The sequence below is a fragment of the Rattus norvegicus genome, chromosome 14, assembly GCF_036323735.1.
Source record: "Rattus norvegicus strain BN/NHsdMcwi chromosome 14, GRCr8, whole genome shotgun sequence".
Taxonomy (NCBI): domain Eukaryota; kingdom Metazoa; phylum Chordata; class Mammalia; order Rodentia; family Muridae; genus Rattus; species Rattus norvegicus.
The window spans coordinates 1,175,994-1,193,413 of NC_086032.1; the positions used below are offsets into that span (position 1 = coordinate 1,175,994).

A 17,420-nucleotide genomic window follows, 5' to 3' on the forward strand; every position below is an offset into this window, starting at 1 on the left:
TAATGTGTGGCATGGTTGGGATGGTTTTATTTCAATTTGTGACAAGCTACAGTCATTTGGGAAGAAGGAACCTCAGTTGAGAAAAATGCCCCAACAGGACTGACCTATGGGTGAGCCTGTTTTCTTAATTAGGTTGATGTGGGAGGGTCCAGACCATTGTGGGTGGGGCCTGCCCTTTGGTTGGTGATCCTGGAGTGTGTAAGAACATAGTCTGAGCGAGCCCTTGAGAGTGAGCAGCCATGGCCTCTACATGACTTCCTGCCTCCAAGCTCCTGCCTGACTTCCTTCGATGATAGACTATAATGTAGAAATAAGAGTACAATAAATGCTTTTCTACTCCAGCTGCTTAAGCTCATCATGTTTTATCACATCAATAGAACGCCTAAGACACCAGCCTAGGAGAAAGGTCAGAGGGGCTGAAAATGACACACCACAGACACAGACTGTCCAGCACGTTAGAGCTCATATCACAATAACATGTGCCCCAGTGCTGAGAATGGATCTGCAGGATTTAATGTTTGTCTTGCCGTGTTTTGGTCTTGTTTCATTTAAATCCTCCCCTGTCATTTATTTGACCTGTTGGAAATGTTTACTCTATGCAATTGTATTTCAGAAAGACGTGTTTGCATTTATTTTTTAATTACAGAATTCAGACTGCGTGCATGGTGTGATGTATGTGTGTGCATGTGTGTGTTTGTGTGCGTGTGTGTGCGCACGTGTACACCAAGCTCTCTACTTGATTTTTCTAAAACAGGGTTTCTTACTGAACCCGGAACTTGCAGTTTCGGGTAGACTAGATGGCCAGTGAGCTCTGGCCTGTCCCTGTCCCTTCCACCAACACTAGGGCACTAGGCATATATTGCCATGCCCTACTTTACATGAGTGCTAGATCTCTGAACACAAGTCCTCGTGCCTGCACAGCAAGCACTTTACCCACTGAGCCATCTCCCCAGGAGGAAGGTGGGCAAAGGTCACTCCAAGTGGGCCAGTAAAGTGCTCATCCACAAAGGCTGACCCCAAGTCTGAGGTAGAGAAAGACACCTTAAAGGAAATAGGGGGACAACAAAAGAAGCTACTAGTCAGCTGCTTAGTTGATGGCAGTCTAGCTCATCCTGGCTGACTCCTTTCACCAGTCTCTGGGAGTCAGTGGTTTTCAGGAGGCAGGGGTATCCAGGTAAGTCACAGGGTCGGAGAAGGGGCCCGGCCGGGCCCAGTAGTCCACTGCTCGCACTCGGTAGAAGCCAGAGACCACAGCTGTGTCTGCAGACACAAACAAAAGCACATGGTTTCTGAAGTTCTCAAAACCCCGGACCCAACCCACATCATACTGTACTGAGGTCCAGCAGTACAACTGCCAAAGCCAGGGTTAGACGTACCGGGGCTGAACACAAATAGGTTAAAAGTAGACGGCCTCCTGTTGATTGGGGCATATACTTCACCCTTCTGGGAAAACTGGATCTCATATGTCCACAGGCACCTGAGGAGGGATAAGTTGGTACTGAAGCCAGGGCTAAGTAAACTCTGAAGGCCTGGATGGGTTAGGGTAGATCCACAACCCTATACTCTTCAGGTCCCTTGCTAGCACATCTAGGGTCCCTGGGTACTCTCAAAATTGTGACAGGGTGCGGTGAGGGGACTGGAGATCATCACTGTAGGTGATCTCCAACTCAGACATAAGTGGGTCCATGCAGGTGTACGTGGTGTGTATAGAACATACGGCAGCAGAGGGAGATGAATGATTACAAAGGTGAAGACATAGGAAAGGATAACCACCCCACTCACTCACTTGGAGCCCACATGCTCATCCGACCAGACCAGAACCAGCTGCCCACGTGTCAGGGGCAGTGCACGGAGCCGGCTGACCTGTGAGGAGGGAGTAGCTGTGAAGGACTGAGTTAGCCAGCCTCACAGGTAGGGTGGGAGGCTGCCACTTGCCTGCCCTGGTGGCTCCAAGGGGCGTGCGCATAAATGAACCAGCATGAGAGATGGCACTGGAAGTTTACGGTACAGGGTCAGGCGGCCCCTAGCAGGAAATGGGCGCGGTGCCTCAGCCACTGGGTCCTGGGGACAAGGAAAGACATGTGGTTGGTGGTTGGCAAACCTCAGTACCTAAGAACCCCCCCTCCCTCCTTCGTTCCCTCACTGCTTGCTCACAAACCTCCACCATGCGCATTTGTCGGAACTGCTCTGCAGAGGGGAAGACTGGCTGGCCCATGTGCTGCCATGCACTGTAGGGGCTGCTGAGTTGATTGTCTAAGTAGAGTACTACGTAGACAAGCTCTGTGGAGTCAGACACCATGGTTTGCCTCCCTGGGCCCACTACAGCTGGGTTTTCACCTTCTTTCAGAACCCCACTCACCCAAGCCAGGAGGTACTCCACGCAGATGAAGAATAACAGGGATACTGTCGTTAGGGTGTATGTGGGTGTCATCACTAGTGTAGATCAGGACAGTGGTTCTCCAGGCCTCTGAGGGACCTTCAGGGTGATGGGTGCTGGCCAGGACACCCACTGTATGGTTGCTGTCCAACACAGCCCCAGCCTTCAAGACCTCTGCCCAGAGTTGCTCTCCATCTACAAGTCAGGCAGAGGACTGGGGCTGTTGGCTTCCTCATACCTAGCACCTCGCTTCCTACCCTAATGCCTGGCTCCCACTATATACTGGGGGTGGGGGGGTTGTCTGTCATACTGTTTAGCCCACAGAATGGGAGGATGGAAAGGCAGAGATTTGGAAAAAAGAACCTAAGAAACTCACCCAGCAGCTGGAGGAAGTAAGCTTGCCCCTGCCCAGCAAGTTCATGGTCCCTCAATCCAGGACCTGCCAGGCTGGCATGGTGTTTTCACTCTGACTTGGCACACGCAGACGCAGGGTCATTACTCACCCAACAGGGCCATCAGCCCCATGACTGTGAGTACTGGCTTCCGCAGCAACTGCACGTGGGGTGGGTGAGTATTGTTGACCTGGAAGCGAGCAGTAAGTGTACGCTGGGAGAAAGGGTACGGGTGGTAGCTCAGGAAGGCATTGTCATTGCTGAGGAGTATGTAGCGCATGGAGGAGCTGCTGTTGGCAAACAGCAGGTTCTGGTGCTGTGCGATGACCTGTGAACGTGAGGGAAGTTGGGACCTGTACCACTGGCCACCGGTACTGTCCCTGCCCCCGCCAAGGAAGGTTTCCTGAGGTTGGAGGAGGCTTGATGGCAAGGACCCACCTTCACCACTAGGGCGGCATAAGTCACATCGGCTCTCCAAGGTTGCGGCAGGGACCAGCCTACCAGAGGGTCTGCCTCGTCATTATAAATAGGGGTGTCCTTGAACTTGGGGAAGAGCTGCTGGATCTGCTCCACGACTGCCACCTCCTGCTCCAGGATGGCGATGGAGCTGCCTGCACCCTGCAGCCAGCACATACCTCACTCAGTACAGGCTCAGCTCCAAAGAGATGGGGAGGGGTGAGGGCACCACACACCTTCTTGTGCAGGGAGATGTAATCTAGGCGGACGCCCACCTCACCAGTGAAGAAGTTGGTTCCGTTGGCACAGTGTCCCAGGAGGCTCCAGCACATTGGTGACCTTGGCAGGGGGTGGAAGGAATCCCCAGGACCACCCAGCCTCAAAGTAGGGCTGGCAATGCGCAGCCCCTCAGAGCAAGCGTCATAGTAATTCAGGAAGCCTAGGGCAGGAGGGTCTTGAGGGTCTGGGATTGTTCTGCTTCCCTCTCAGACAGCCCACCCAACAGGGCCTGGGAAAATGCTGCCTACCTTGTGTGGTCATGGACACGTTGTCAAAGTCATGGTGGTCTGGTTCGTTCCAAGTTTCAAAGTTCCACTTGGAAACATTTGTCAGCCCATACTTACCTGCAGAATGTCTGCTGTTATGCACTGGGCTCTACCCTCAAGTTTGGGGATGGAACTTACTGGTATCTCCTAGGGATTGGGGCCCATGAGTGGGGTTCCACTTGAATGGGACTATCTGGCTCTGGGCAAGTACCCCACCCCATCAGTGAATCTCTCAACCATCAGGCATCTCTGGCTAGGGTATAGTGATGTCTGTGGCAAAGAAGGCCATGAGGTGGTCTGGGTGATCAAAGAGGAGAACCTCCCCAGGACAACCCACTACAGCCCCCAGGGTTTCCCCTTTCTATGCACCAATGTATCTCCTGGCCAAGAGAGAAACCAGGTCTTTCCATTCAAACACCTGCTGCTTGTCCTCAAAGTCCGTGAAGTACCCAGAAGGACTGCCCATTAGCTCAAATCCTGAAACACACAGAGGTAGTTGTCTTACTGCCCATCATGCCCAACACCTCAGTCAGTGCTGAGACACCACCACCTGCCAGGACATGGAATGGCAGGTGGTGGGAGAAAGCAGGGCTATAGCTCACCCGGGAGAAGCTGGTTTTCCATGAGGAGGTCCAGGAATGCATCCAAGTGGGTGAAGTTGTAGATCAATCCCTGGCCTGATGACTTCCTGCTGGGGGAGGGAAGGTCAGTACCAGAAAGCAGCAGTATTTCTCCACACTCTAGTACTAGGGCCACACTCAAGCATGTGGGGGCCCCAAGTTCTCAGGGAGATCCAGGCTTCCAGATGGGCTTTCCCTTTGGAAAAGGCTGGCACTGTGAAAGTCTGTCACATTTGAGTATGTATGTGTGTGTGTACATAGAACCCTACACTAAACCTTAAAGACTCTGAAAACTTGGGAAGACTGTGGAAGCTTCTGTCATTCATCATGGAATGTGAATGTGTGTGTGTGTGAAACCTTCAAGAGATTCAAGTAGGACTCAGGTCGGTTACCACACTGAGGTGGAAAGACATAGATGGGTGACGAGCCATCTTAAAGACATCTGACATGGGGACAGATAAAGGCAGAGGCCAGGCAGAACTTGGTAGGCACTCTCCTCATTCTCAATGCTCTCATAGAGCAAAACTCCAGATTTGACCCAATAATCCCCTTCCTTCTCTCCATACTGAGAAACAACATGGGTGGACAAGAAAAGAAGATGGAGGGCTTCCTCAGTTCCATACTGGGCCATTTCCCATGTTCCTGAGAGGGGAAAAAGGAGTCATCTTTTTTTTTTTTTTCCTGCCTGGACCTTTATTAAAACATCACGAGTTTGGCGAAGGGGAAATGTCAGGGTGAGAGGAGAAGGTGCTGGGAGAGAGGAAACCACTCCAACGAGGTAACACCAAAGATCTGCCAAGTGGTGGCATGAGCCAGTGATCAGAATATCTGGGAAGCAAGCACGACCCTTAGACAGGAGCGGACTGATGGCCATCTAGCCGTAAGGAGGCAGCTAGCTGGCCAGAGGCAAAATAAAGTTACAGAGCTGGGGGATGGGGTAACATGGGGGTTGTAACCACGTGAGGACAGGACACTGGCTCAGAGCAAAATAGGAGGCATTAAAAGCAAACCCACAACATTCTGAAAAGGTCCTGGAAGGGGCTAATCGAGGTGAAAGCAAGAGACCTCAAGGGGCATGAAGGACGAGATTCAAGACACTGTCAACTGCCAGCTCTGAGGTGAGTTGCAATGTCCAGGGCAATTGCACGGATTTCAGGACTCTGATAGCTTGGAGCTCTGTCTCTGGAAAAGGGGTGATAGCCTCCCTGAGGGCTAAATCTGCAGCTTGAAGGCACCGGCCGACAGGTAGAGGGTCAGTCCTGCCAGGGTCTGAGAGCTTGCTAAAGACAAGTTATCCAGGCAGACACTTGGTTTCTTCTGGAGGGGGATGGTGGGTCAGAGTCTCCACTGCCGGTGGTAGAACCACCTCTACGAGAAGCAGCAGCTTCTAGGCACTTCAACCCCTCACTGTACATGGTCACCTCAGCTACTGCCCCCAAGTCCAGCCTGCCATCTGTGCTTTTGGATTGGAGCCTCTGCTAGGAACTACATACAAACAGACCTGCTCAGCTCTTTCCCTTCCCACCCAATGGTCAAAACCGGTTTGAAAAAAAGAAATCTGGATAAAGATTAAATCCTTGTTCCAAAGTCCCAAGTCGTTGGGGGCAGAAACTGTCATCAGCTCCCTGTCTTCACAAACCAGGCAGAGTACACACTTCAAGGGAGCAGGCCTCAGCAACAGGGCTATGGTCTGGGCCTGACTTTCAAATCACAGATGTCCCAAGACCGTGATCCAGAATGGACCTGGGTGTCTGCTTGACAACCCCCAGCCCCCATCCCTCAGACTCCCACCCCCACCCCCACCCCAGTCAGCCTCCTGATACCTCCCAGGGCTTTCCATACCCAGGAAATCTAGGGAGTGACACTTTGTCCCTCTCTGATGCACTAAAGGAGGTTGGTGGTGTTAGAGTCCTAAAGTGAGGAGGGGGAGAGGGTCGTTGAGGCGAGGTGTAGGGAAGTGTGCCATCCCCTGCAGAGTGGCCTGAGCCATAGCCCAGCAATTCTCCGCACAGCCAGACTAGGCGCAGCCCCAGCAAGGAAACACAAGGGCCCTTTCACGGCAGCCCTCAGCAATTCCCAGGCCTCTTGCTAGAGGCGGGGCGCGTGCGCTTAGAGGGTGAGGCAACAGCGACTGGTGAGTGCCTGGGTGAGCGCATGGAGGTTGGGGGGGTGGGGGGGAGCCAGAGCTGGCGGAGAGGTGGAACGTTCCCGCAGAGGGCAGCAGTACCCGTGCATGCGTGCATGCTTGGGAGGGCCAGGGCGGAGAACACGGTCTACAATCGCCAGACTATGCGGGATGCCAAGCGGGATGGGGGTAGTGCGTGTACTGTAGAAACATTCGGTATCTCTCAGGAGAACCTGCTGAAGCCCCAGGAAGGCACAGGAATTCTGGTCTGGTCCTAAAGCCTGTCCGCTGTTGGACTGAATATGATGTTTTCTTCCCAAATAAATAATTCAGTATTTAAATGGTGGGCTGAGATAAAAGAAGAAAATCACTGAGCTGCATAGGACCAAACAGACTTATCGGCCTCATACCCCTGCCCTTTGTGTGTCCAGCAGCAAGCCAAGGTGCCCGCAGCTCGGTGAGCACATTGGGGTGGGACAGTGAGCCTGGTCATACCCATTGCAGCACCACCCTGAGTGCACAGAGCTGTAGAGGCAGAGAAAGAGTAGTGGAGGGGACTTGGCAAATCCCGGAAGACATGACTTCATCTGCATTTCAATTTGCTGTGGACAATGACCAGGAGAGGTCTGAGGAAAGGCCCAATTCCTCCCACCCAGAGTGGTGGAGAGGGGAGGGGCCGGAGGGGCCCTCCCTACACTCTTTTCTCTGCTTTGAAAGGGAGGTGAATACTCCCACGCTCTCCTACAGCCCAGCACCTCTGCATTTACAGGGCATCATCCCACAACTTCAGCTCTGCCATTCTCAAAGACATAGCAACAGTACATTCACCAGAGGCAGGGGCCCCTACACTGGTAACTGGGTAGGTTATCATTTTATGACACCCCCAGTAGTTATCCCCAGACCACTAGAGGAACCTTTTATCTGACACAAGAGATGTTATGACTAACCCCACCACACCCACTGGGTAACTGCTTCTAGAAGCCACCATTCCCAACTGCTGTGCTGAGCTAGCTGTGAGTGAAGGAGGAGGTCCAGCCCTACAAAGGTAGGACAGAACAAGTTAAGACCCTGGCCCAAAATAGGTTCTTCTAGGAACAGGAGAGATAGGACAGCACCCAGGTGGACCACCTGAGAGCAAAGATGGAGGAATTCCTAAAGCACAAAGGATCCAGCCTAGTCTCAGTTAGGCTTCCCACTCTGGCCACCCCACCCACATTCCATTCCCATCTCACCCACAAACGGGGCTGTGGACAGGCCCTTGGCTGCCAGGAACTGGACAAGGCCTGTCAATGTCCCAAAGAAGTGTCCAACCTGTGAACTGGAAGGGACTCTGAATTCTTATTATCCCCTGACTGGAGGAATGAAGTCTCAGGGTCCCAGATGGTTCTGCCAGACAACTGTTGATCCCAAGCCCTTTCACAAGACCCTTGGTGATAAGAGGAATAAAACATATAGCTCCATTTTGCCCAGTCTCCAGGCAAACCCTGCACTAGGTCCTAGTGGAGACAGCAGACCAGACTAGCTGGCCCTCTAACCACAATGAGAAGACAGCAAGACTATCACACAAAACTACTTACTCTCAAATACAATAAGAAACTCATTGCTCACCACAAGATGTGGATCTGGGGGTTCTGACCAGCCTTATAGAATCTGGGAGCAAACCTCAAGTCTGAGAGCACTGATTACTTATGGTAATGTTAAAGGGCCATTTATCTCTAGGCTATCCTTATAAGGCAAGTCTCATGTCCTGCAGAGGTAAGTGGGGGTCAAGTACCTCACCAGGATTACAGGGAGTCAGTACCAGGGAGGGGAGGAGAGGAAGGGGGTGGCCAATCTAGAATCCCTGCCTCCAAGAGAAGAGCCCACCTATTTTGGTGCTGACAGGCCATGCATACAACAGTAGCCTTGTGCATGCACTGCACTCTGGAACACAGAACAGAGACTGAGCTTCAACCTGCTCCAGCCAGAACAGTCTCTATGAAGGCGAAAAGATAACCAGCATCTGGGTAGGCGGAGTCAGCTTATTGGACCCCAGAATCTCACAGCTAAAGCGATTTCACTCAGCTCCTCTGGGGCCTCGCGCTCAAATATCCTGCCTCAGCCACTCCTTTCTCCATCTCCTCTTCCTCATAACGAGACAGAAGCTGCTGCACCTGGAGCACCCACCCCTCTGTAGAGGGGAGTTGATCAGAGGCCCACATAACCGTAATTACTTGTGAGCCTCTGATTATAGTACAACTTGCTGGATTAGCTCACCGGATTAGCCGCTCAGGTAACACTCATTTGACTGGGGAAACCCATGACTCAGCTATCTTTTGGGTAAATAATTTAACAGTGAGCCCAGCGGAGTATTCTCCACGGGTCAGCCTCAGAAGTGCCTCTGTCTGTTAAGAGAAGCCAGGGTGATTGGAGGATCAGCCCGCCAGCAAGCTGCTGCCCCCAGATATTGCAAAGCCTACAGAGCCGGCCTGGTGTCCCAGGTAAGGACTGTCCCTTGTACTCATACTACAGGACCCAGAAAAGGTGGCTTAATGGGTAGAAATCGGGACCTAGACTACCATTTCCCTGGGGATTTGCTCAGATAATAAGGCAGGCGATACTTACAGTCTTTCTTCCATACAACTGAGCCCCTAGACACTTGGGGTGAGCCTCGGGTGTTCAATGACCCTTATGTGTCATTGCTCTCATAATGTTCCTCAAGAGCTAGGATGCCTGTTGAACAACCACCGCACTGGGGAAGCTGCTATCCCAGTACCCAGGCCAGGCACAATTGGCTCCAATAGTCACCACCATGCCCTGGGTTGGAAGAGAACAGAGCATGTTTGACTAATATTACAAACAGGTACTTTGGAACCTGTAAACAGGATCAAGGCCTCCACGTGGTCAGCACAGCCTGAGAATTCTTCAGTACCAAGGCAAGGTCAGAAGGGGCTAGGACAGCCAGACCAAAGGTGGACATCTGTAAAGTAGTGTGCTTGTTTAGTGTTCCTAAGCCTCTGAGAAGAGACTCAGCACTTGAGTAATGGGCACATGGGTTCCAGAGCACATTAGTGCCTTGTGAGGCACACTCTAAACTCATGAAGAAGGCTATCATAGACAAGGAGCCCCAGCACGCACAATAAATATACAAGGTCTTCTGCCAACCTCCAGGCCCACAGTGTTCACAGGAGAACAGGTGATAGCTTGGGAGAACTCATGTAGAAGTGGGGCGATTGGCAGAGCCCCTCTCCAGACCGTGTGGATGGGAAGTGGCTGGGGTTCAAGGTCAAAATGCATCTGCCTCTATTGTCATTGTGGCTTGGGTATATGTGGGCTGGTGGAGGCCTAGTCTAGCCCTTGTCTTGGGTAGGTGATCTTCAGAATGCTTTAGACAGCAGACTTCACATAGAGACCACAGAGCTGCTGGGGCAGAAGCTAGACAAAATGGCTCCCTGAAACATGCTGCTGTCATAAGCACCTCTCACTATAAAACTAGTGTCTTGGAGCTCAAGGCCTTCTATTCATCCACACAGAAGTGCAACCTCTTGTGAGAAAGACCATCTCTGATGTCTGACGTCTGTGTTCGGGTGGACAAAAAGCTGGCCCCTGGGCTCTGAGAGCCTAGACCCCCTAATCATGCACACTCCTCCTTGCAGATTAGCCAAAGAGCCTGGTGTGACAGGATGGATGCTTCTCCTGAGCCCCCGCAGAAGGGCGGGACACTGGTACTGGTCCGACGGCAGCCCCCTGTGTCCCAGGGCTTGCTGGAAACACTGAAGGCCAGGCTGAAGAAGAGCTGCACCTGCAGTATGCCATGCGCTCAGGCTCTGGTGCAAGGTCTGTTTCCTGTCATACGCTGGCTGCCCCAGTACCGCCTTAAGGAATACCTGGCAGGTGATGTCATGTCGGGATTGGTCATTGGCATTATCCTGGTGCCACAGGCCATAGCCTACTCACTGCTGGCTGGGTTGCAGCCCATCTACAGTCTCTACACTTCCTTCTTCGCCAACCTTATCTACTTCCTCATGGGTACCTCCCGCCACGTTAATGTGGGCATCTTCAGCCTGCTGTGTCTCATGGTGGGTCAGGTGGTGGACCGAGAACTCCAGTTGGCTGGCTTTGACCCCTCCCAGGATTCTCTAGGGCCCGGGAACAATGACAGCACCCTCAACAACACAGCCACACTGACAGTTGGGCTACAGGACTGTGGGCGGGACTGCCATGCCATTCGTATCGCCACTGCCCTCACTCTGATGGCCGGGCTTTATCAGGTAAGGAGTTAGCTGCACCGCAAGCAGGCCGGCTGGCTCAGGTTCTTAGAGCATCTGAAGGTGCTCGCATTTACTACCAGGAAAGCCTGGAAGCATGTAGAGGAAGTATCCTTTAGGCTCAGCCAAGGCAGAGGTGGAATCAGGCCTAGGTATCAGAGGGGCTGAAGGCAGAGTGGAGGGATATGTGGGGCTGGCCTGGCCAGCTGTGGTCTGAGTAGGGCACTGGGCCAAATGTGGCCATGGCTCAGGTGCATAGCTAGACTGTAACCCCAATGTCCACTTACATTCCCTAGGACCTGGGAGTAGAGACACATTCATTCCCCTGGTCTCCCCATACCTTGCTCTTTCTTTTCTGTTGCCCCTGTCTTCTCTGTTCCTTCTATCCCTCTATTTCATGGCTGCCCAGGAGGGAACTGGGTGGAAGAGGCTACACATAAGACACAGGGGAAGGGGCTGCCTCCTGATGCCTCTCGCCCCGATTCTAAAACAAAACCAGTGTTTGCATATGTGGGAGTGTGAGAAGCGAGTATCCACATTTAACAGCCGTAAATCAGAACACAGCTCGTCCCTTCGTCCTTCTGACCCAATATGTATGCGGGGAAACAGCAGACGTCCATTCAGGAGAATAAGCAAGTGTGGATACCGGGCTCTGTGCTGTGACCCCACCACCACCACCCCTTAGTCTGTATTGATGGTGACTCCTGTCTCATGGCTATCAAACTGACTGTACTTCATCTGCAGGTCCTCATGGGGATCCTCCGGCTGGGCTTCGTGTCTACCTATCTCTCGCAACCCCTGCTCGATGGCTTTGCTATGGGAGCTTCTGTGACCATCTTGACTTCTCAGGCTAAACACCTGCTGGGCGTGCGGATCCCTCGGCACCAGGGCCTAGGCATGGTGATCCACACTTGGCTGAGCTTGCTGCAGAACGTGGGACAGGCTAATCTGTGTGATGTGGTCACCAGTGCCGTGTGCCTGGCAGTGCTGCTGACAGCTAAGGAACTCTCGGATCGCTATCGACACTATCTGAAAGTGCCAGTGCCCACAGAGCTATTAGTTATTGTGGTGGCCACGATTGCGTCCCATTTTGGACAGCTCCATACACGGTTTGGCTCGAGTGTGGCCGGCAACATTCCCACTGGTTTTGTGGCCCCACAGATACCAGACCCTAAGATAATGTGGAGTGTGGCCCTGGATGCCATGTCCCTGGCCCTCGTGGGCTCAGCCTTCTCCATCTCCTTGGCAGAAATGTTTGCACGTAGTCATGGCTACTCTGTCAGTGCCAACCAAGAGCTGCTAGCTGTGGGCTGTTGCAACGTGCTGCCTGCCTTCTTCCACTGTTTTGCCACTAGTGCTGCTCTGTCCAAAACTCTGGTGAAGATAGCCACTGGCTGCCAGACCCAGTTGTCCAGTGTGGTCAGTGCTGCTGTGGTGTTGCTGGTGCTGCTGGTGCTGGCGCCATTGTTTCACGATCTGCAGCGGTGTGTGTTAGCTTGCATCATTGTCGTCAGCCTGAGGGGGGCGCTGCGCAAGGTGAAGGATCTCCCACAACTTTGGCGGCTAAGCCCTGCGGACGCACTGGTCTGGGTGGCTACTGCAGCGACCTGTGTTCTAGTCAGCATCGAGGCTGGGCTATTAGCTGGGGTGTTCTTCTCACTGCTCAGCCTGGCAGGCCGCACGCAGCGTCCACGGGCTGCCCTTCTGGCTCGAATTGGAGACTCGACCTTCTATGAGGATGCTGCTGAGTTTGAGGGCCTCCTGCCCCCGCCCGAGGTGCGAGTGTTCCGTTTCACAGGTCCGCTCTACTATGCCAACAAGGATTTCTTCCTTCGGTCACTCTACAGTCTGACAGGGCTGGATGCTGGGTACTCAGCCACCAGGAAGGATCGGGGCACAGAGGTGGGTGTCAGTAACAGAAGTCTTGTTGACCGCAAGGATCTGGGTTCAGTGAGCAGTGGGGATGGGCTGGTTGTACCCCTGGCATTTGGTTTCCACACAGTGGTCATTGACTGTGCACCACTGCTGTTCCTGGATGTGGCTGGCATGGCCACATTGAAGGACCTGCGCAAAAACTACAGGGCCCTGGACATCACCCTGCTTCTGGCTTGCTGCAGTCCCTCAGTGAGAGACACACTGAGAAAAGGGGGCTTCCTTGGGGAAGACCAGGGAACTGAAGAGGAGCTGCTGTTCCCCAGTGTACACAGCGCTGTGGAGACAGCATGTGCCCGCCGTGAGGAGCTGATGGCTGCTGACTCTGCCCTCTAGCAGGGCCCGCTTCCTCAAGAGCCAAGACCTGTGTCCACGAGCCAGTCCTGAGCTCTTTTGTAGGAGTGACATGAATGATAAAGTCATTATAGATAAATCCTTGGACCGCCTTTGCCCTGGAGAAGCCAGGGAACTCCAAGTAGGAAAGGAAAGTGCAGTACCCTTAACACATTGGAGGATTCCAAACATTCAGTGATTGAGGCGCTCTACCTCTGAGCCCACTGCTGCCCCCTGGTGCCTATTCAACCCTAGTAGTTGCACCCACACACATGATTCCCTCAGCCAACACAGTGCCCAGTTTGATAGTCTGTTTATGTTGTCATCTGAAACAGAGTCCTGCAAATTATATGACCTCCATGATGCCAAAAGGACACTTTCCCATTCCCTGAACCATCGGGTACCAGATGTGAGCTGAATATGTGGCCACACCTCAAGGGTCTGAATTTCCGAAAGGCCTCCTTAGGCCTGGTGCTCATCTTGATTGGACCCTTGCAAAGGCAGCCACCTGCTCCAGAGTCACAGTCCAGTGTCACTGTCTAACCGATGTGACTGACATAACCTCAACCTGACTTTCGGGCACAATGTCCCAATACAGCTTATACTGGTAACCACAACGTGGCGTATGTATGGTACAAAGCCAGGCACAGTAGACACTTACCCCATTCTGCTGTACTTCTAAGAAAACCTCAGGAGGAAACCACCTGTGCTCCATCCAGGGCCTGCCTTTGGCACAGCCAAGCAGACATTCCCCTCCTCCTCTGCCCAACAGGATGCTCTAACTGGAAGCACACCCCAGCCCTGTGCACTACCATGATTCTCCCCCACCCACAGCCCAGCATTGTGTTCCACAGCTGGCCCCAAAAACGTCAGCTCCACCATCTCGGCTCTCTTAAAACAAGCTCTGACCAGCAATTCCCAGGGTACCCATTTCAGCGTCACCCACCTGGCTGTGATGAGGTCCAGCAGCCAGTGTATCCGGACCTGCTCAATGCCACTGTGAGGCACAGCACCTATGTAGGCAAGGTTCAGTTGCTGGTCCCAACTAAGGTCGTACTGGTCAGCCTGGTCGTGAGGCAGTGGGGGGCTAGGGATAGGACAAAGAAGTGAAGTGTTTGTCCTAAGCAGGGGCCTGCATCATACCAGACTTTACACATGTTATCACCTGACTACCTAGACCCTTGAGGATGAACTGTGTATCTCCAGAATGTATGATAAAGTAGCCCACTAACCAGAATGATCTATAGTCTTCTTTGGGACGGGGGCGGGGGCGAGGGCGGGGGGCGTCCCTCACAGGACAATATTCTAAATAGGGCATCTGCCTGCCCTACTTTAAGGATCTGAGAATTTCTAGAGAGACTTGGGGCACACTCAGAAACTTTGGGAGCCTCCTGGGCTCTGCGAAAGCACTAATCATGAACCCATAGCCTGAGTACTGAGCTCTTGATCCCCGGGGGCACTTAGGGAGGTTCTGGTACTCAGGGGCCCACTAAGGTAGAAACCCTCGCCACACTCCAGAAACTGACTAGCCTGAGAAGGTGGGGCCCTTAAGGGTCTTCACTTATGAGTATCCAGAAACTATGGGCAGAGAGCCCAAAGTTGTGATGAGAGGAACCCAGAGGACAGAGCAAGGGGCGCTCCTGGACTTGACAAGAGTGTGTGGTGGGCCTCACCAGAAGCCGGTGCTCCTCCAGAAGGGCAGCAGAGGCCTCAGCGGGCGGGCTGCGTCCACGCGCACCAGGTACGGTGTCTCAGCCAGCGCCAGGGGCGAGGCCAAGAACGCTGCAAAAAATATCAGCATAGCAGAGGCGGGGCGCGGGGGGCGCATGGCTGGGATATCCAGGCGCCCCCAAAACAGCAAGCTTTTAGGCAGCGGTCGCAGTGTTCCGCCTCCGGGTAACGCCCCACGTGACCATTCGCCAGGCCTGGACAAAACGGAACCCAGTCACGCGCCGCCTCTTCCTGGCGAGTTCCGCTGAGTCCCAGGCACTACAAATGTGGAACTAACATTAACAGTGTTTGGGTGTCTCGGCGCAGCCATTATTCCTGGCGAGTGTCTCAGTCTCTCTGTACGTGCTCTGAAAAACAAATCAGGCACTACTGAGTGTCATGAGGGGTGGAAGTGGAGAACTGAATCAGAAGATGGCGCTGTGGGACTGCTCCGAGGATTGGATTTGGGGTGAAAGTCAAAGGTGCTTTGACCGACTATTCCAAAATGGGGCTGCTCTCATTCTGGGACGAAGGACATGCTCTAGAATCTAAGTGCCCTCTTGTAGTGGACAACCAAAGGTTAGTCCTGAATATCTGTGAAAGGAAAGGTCAGTAGTGCAAATCTTTAAGATTTGAATTGTGCACACACAATAAGTAGGATATAGCAACAATGGAACAGAATTAACGGACCCTCTTGGTAGCACATACATGGCTTTAACCTCTGGCATGAAAAGCCCCTTTCTCATGCAAGTCTCCCCTGACACCAAGGAAGTAGTGTTGATAGTTCCTTAAGTTGGTGATTTTAAATCTTAGGTCCACAGGATAGCTGGTAAAAGGAAGGTTTCTAGGTAGAGAAATGAAAGCTATGCCACAACCCCATGCAAGGATCAGAAAGTCAAGAACCCATGTGGACGTTTCTGCAGTGGCTGAAATACAAAATTGGTGTCCATAGACAGAAACTAGATAAACTACGTGGTTAGGTAATCTGTTCTGTATAAAGAATAATGTAGACAGAGTCTCAATATGTAGTCCTGACTGACTTGGGACTTACTATATAGACCAGGCTAGCCTGAAACTCACAAGCATCTTCCAGTCTCTGCCTCCTGAGTGCTGAGATTAAAGGCATGGGTTACCTATCATCATCATCACCTTGTATTATTATTGTTGTTGCTGTTGCTGTTGTTGTTGTTGTTAGGAATTTTTTGGACAAGGTTTATCTGTGTAGCCCTGACTGTGCTAGAACTCAGTCTGTAGACCAGGCTGGCCTCAAACTCAGAGCTCCTGCCTCTGCTAGGTGCTGGAGCTAAAGGCATGTGCCACCATACCTAGCCGCCAATATTTTTTTAATGTGTATTTGTGAATGCCTGCGGGTATGTATGTGCACTCTGTGCCTACCTGGTGCTCCTGCAGACTAGAAGAGGGTGTCAGATCCTCTGGAACTAGAGTTATAGGTAGTCATGAGCCACCACGTGTGACCTGAATCTGGGTCTCTGTAACAACAGCAGGTTCTCTTAAATGTCAGTGAGACATTTCCGAGTCCTTGAAAATCTTCAACATAAAAATGTTAAAGAAAATATAAAAACTTACAATTTAAATTGGTATGTTTTATCGTATGTAAATCATAAAGGTAGCAGAACCTTAATGGATTAGATTGGCTACAAATTAGACCAAGCTGAAGACAGACATAAGGAAATGGAAGATAGATTTGGGGGACAATTCATGGTGACAGAAAAAAAAAAAAAAACAGAAACCACAGGACAGACATGGGGAAAAGGTCTAAGAGCATGGTTGGATTTGCAGCTGAAAATAAAAGGGGAATAGAGCAGAAATAGCATGTGAAGGGCTACAGTGATAACTTTCTGAAAGTAAATTTAAAAGCTGAGAAGCCAGGAACATGGCTGAGGTAATAAAGTGACCTGAATTTGAACCCTGGTGGAAAATCTGGGTGTGGTAGCAATGCTCATGATCCAGGCACTGAGGGGATGGAGGCAAGAGGATCTCTGGGCTCTTGCTGGCTTGCTAGTCTAGCAGAATCTCAGAGCTCTGGGTTTGCTGAAAGACCTTGTCTGAGGAAGCAGGTGGATCTTATGAGAGAGCAGATATGAACACGTGATGCCAAACTCGGTGACATGAGTTTAATCTCTGGAATCTACACAGTCCAGGGAGAGAACTGACTCCTGCAAGTCGTTCTCTGACTCCTACATGCTTGCTGTGGTATTCAAGTACTCCTACACATACACAAATAGATAACATATTAAAAAACACAAATATTGAGAACAGTTGAAGAAGACACCCAATGTTGATCTCTTATCTCCACGAACACACATCTGCGCGCGCGCGCGCGCGCGCACACACACACACACACACACACACACACACACACACACACGGGGTGGAGGAGAAAGAGAGAATCAAGCTACCAGAATATTTTTTAAAAAATCACTGTATGGACTGGAGAGATATCTCATCTGTTAGGAGCACTGACTGCTCTTCGAGAGCACTTGGGCTCAAAACCCAGCACTCACCCAGAGGCCCGCAACTATTTGTAACTCCAGTTCCAGGGGATCCAACACCCTCTTCTGGCCTCCACGGGCACTGCATGCATATGGTGCACAGACATACATGGAAGCAAAAATACCCAGACACATAAAATAAAAATAAATATTTAAAAAATTAAAAGTAC

The 17,420-nt window shown here is 51.8% G+C and overlaps 2 protein-coding genes across 12 annotated transcripts in view; one reads left to right on the top strand and one right to left on the bottom strand.

Annotated features, from left to right (window-relative positions):
- Idua (alpha-L-iduronidase) overlaps positions 1-17,420 on the bottom strand; it is a 27,920-nt gene continuing 10,500 nt past the window's right edge. The window contains exons 2-15 of one of the 10 annotated variants that reach the window (XM_063273315.1): positions 14,701-15,105; positions 13,974-14,114; positions 4,373-4,458; positions 4,140-4,247; positions 3,753-3,848; positions 3,462-3,664; positions 3,208-3,387; positions 2,881-3,097; positions 2,360-2,572; positions 2,159-2,265; positions 1,936-2,061; positions 1,787-1,863; positions 1,377-1,477; positions 1-1,260 (exon numbers count right to left, since the gene is read on the bottom strand). In XM_063273315.1, the coding sequence (XP_063129385.1) occupies positions 1,154-1,260; positions 1,377-1,477; positions 1,787-1,863; positions 1,936-2,061; positions 2,159-2,265; positions 2,360-2,572; positions 2,881-3,097; positions 3,208-3,387; positions 3,462-3,664; positions 3,753-3,848; positions 4,140-4,247; positions 4,373-4,458; positions 13,974-14,114; positions 14,701-14,855 (1,917 nt within the window). In that variant the 5' untranslated portion in view covers positions 14,856-15,105 and the 3' untranslated portion in view covers positions 1-1,153. Of the gene's footprint in view, positions 1,261-1,376; positions 1,478-1,786; positions 1,864-1,935; positions 2,062-2,158; positions 2,281-2,359; positions 2,573-2,753; positions 3,098-3,207; positions 3,388-3,461; positions 3,665-3,752; positions 3,849-4,139; positions 4,248-4,372; positions 4,462-9,119; positions 9,312-13,973; positions 14,115-14,700; positions 15,106-17,420 lie in introns of those variants that run through there. The other 9 variants (XM_039092145.2, XM_063273313.1, XM_063273312.1 and 6 more) reach the window with 9 other exon arrangements.
- Slc26a1 (solute carrier family 26 member 1) lies at positions 4,472-14,264 on the top strand. Of its 2 annotated transcripts, none has more exons than XM_063273574.1 (3): positions 4,472-6,524; positions 10,151-10,765; positions 11,507-14,264. In XM_063273574.1, exons 2-3 carry the CDS (start codon positions 10,178-10,180, stop codon positions 13,028-13,030), a joined length of 2,112 nt encoding a protein of 703 aa, XP_063129644.1. In that variant the 5' UTR covers positions 4,472-6,524; positions 10,151-10,177; the 3' UTR covers positions 13,031-14,264. The 2 variants fall into 2 exon arrangements, with proteins under 2 accessions (XP_063129644.1, NP_071623.2); NM_022287.2 differs by lacking the exon at positions 4,472-6,524 and adding an exon at positions 8,978-8,995.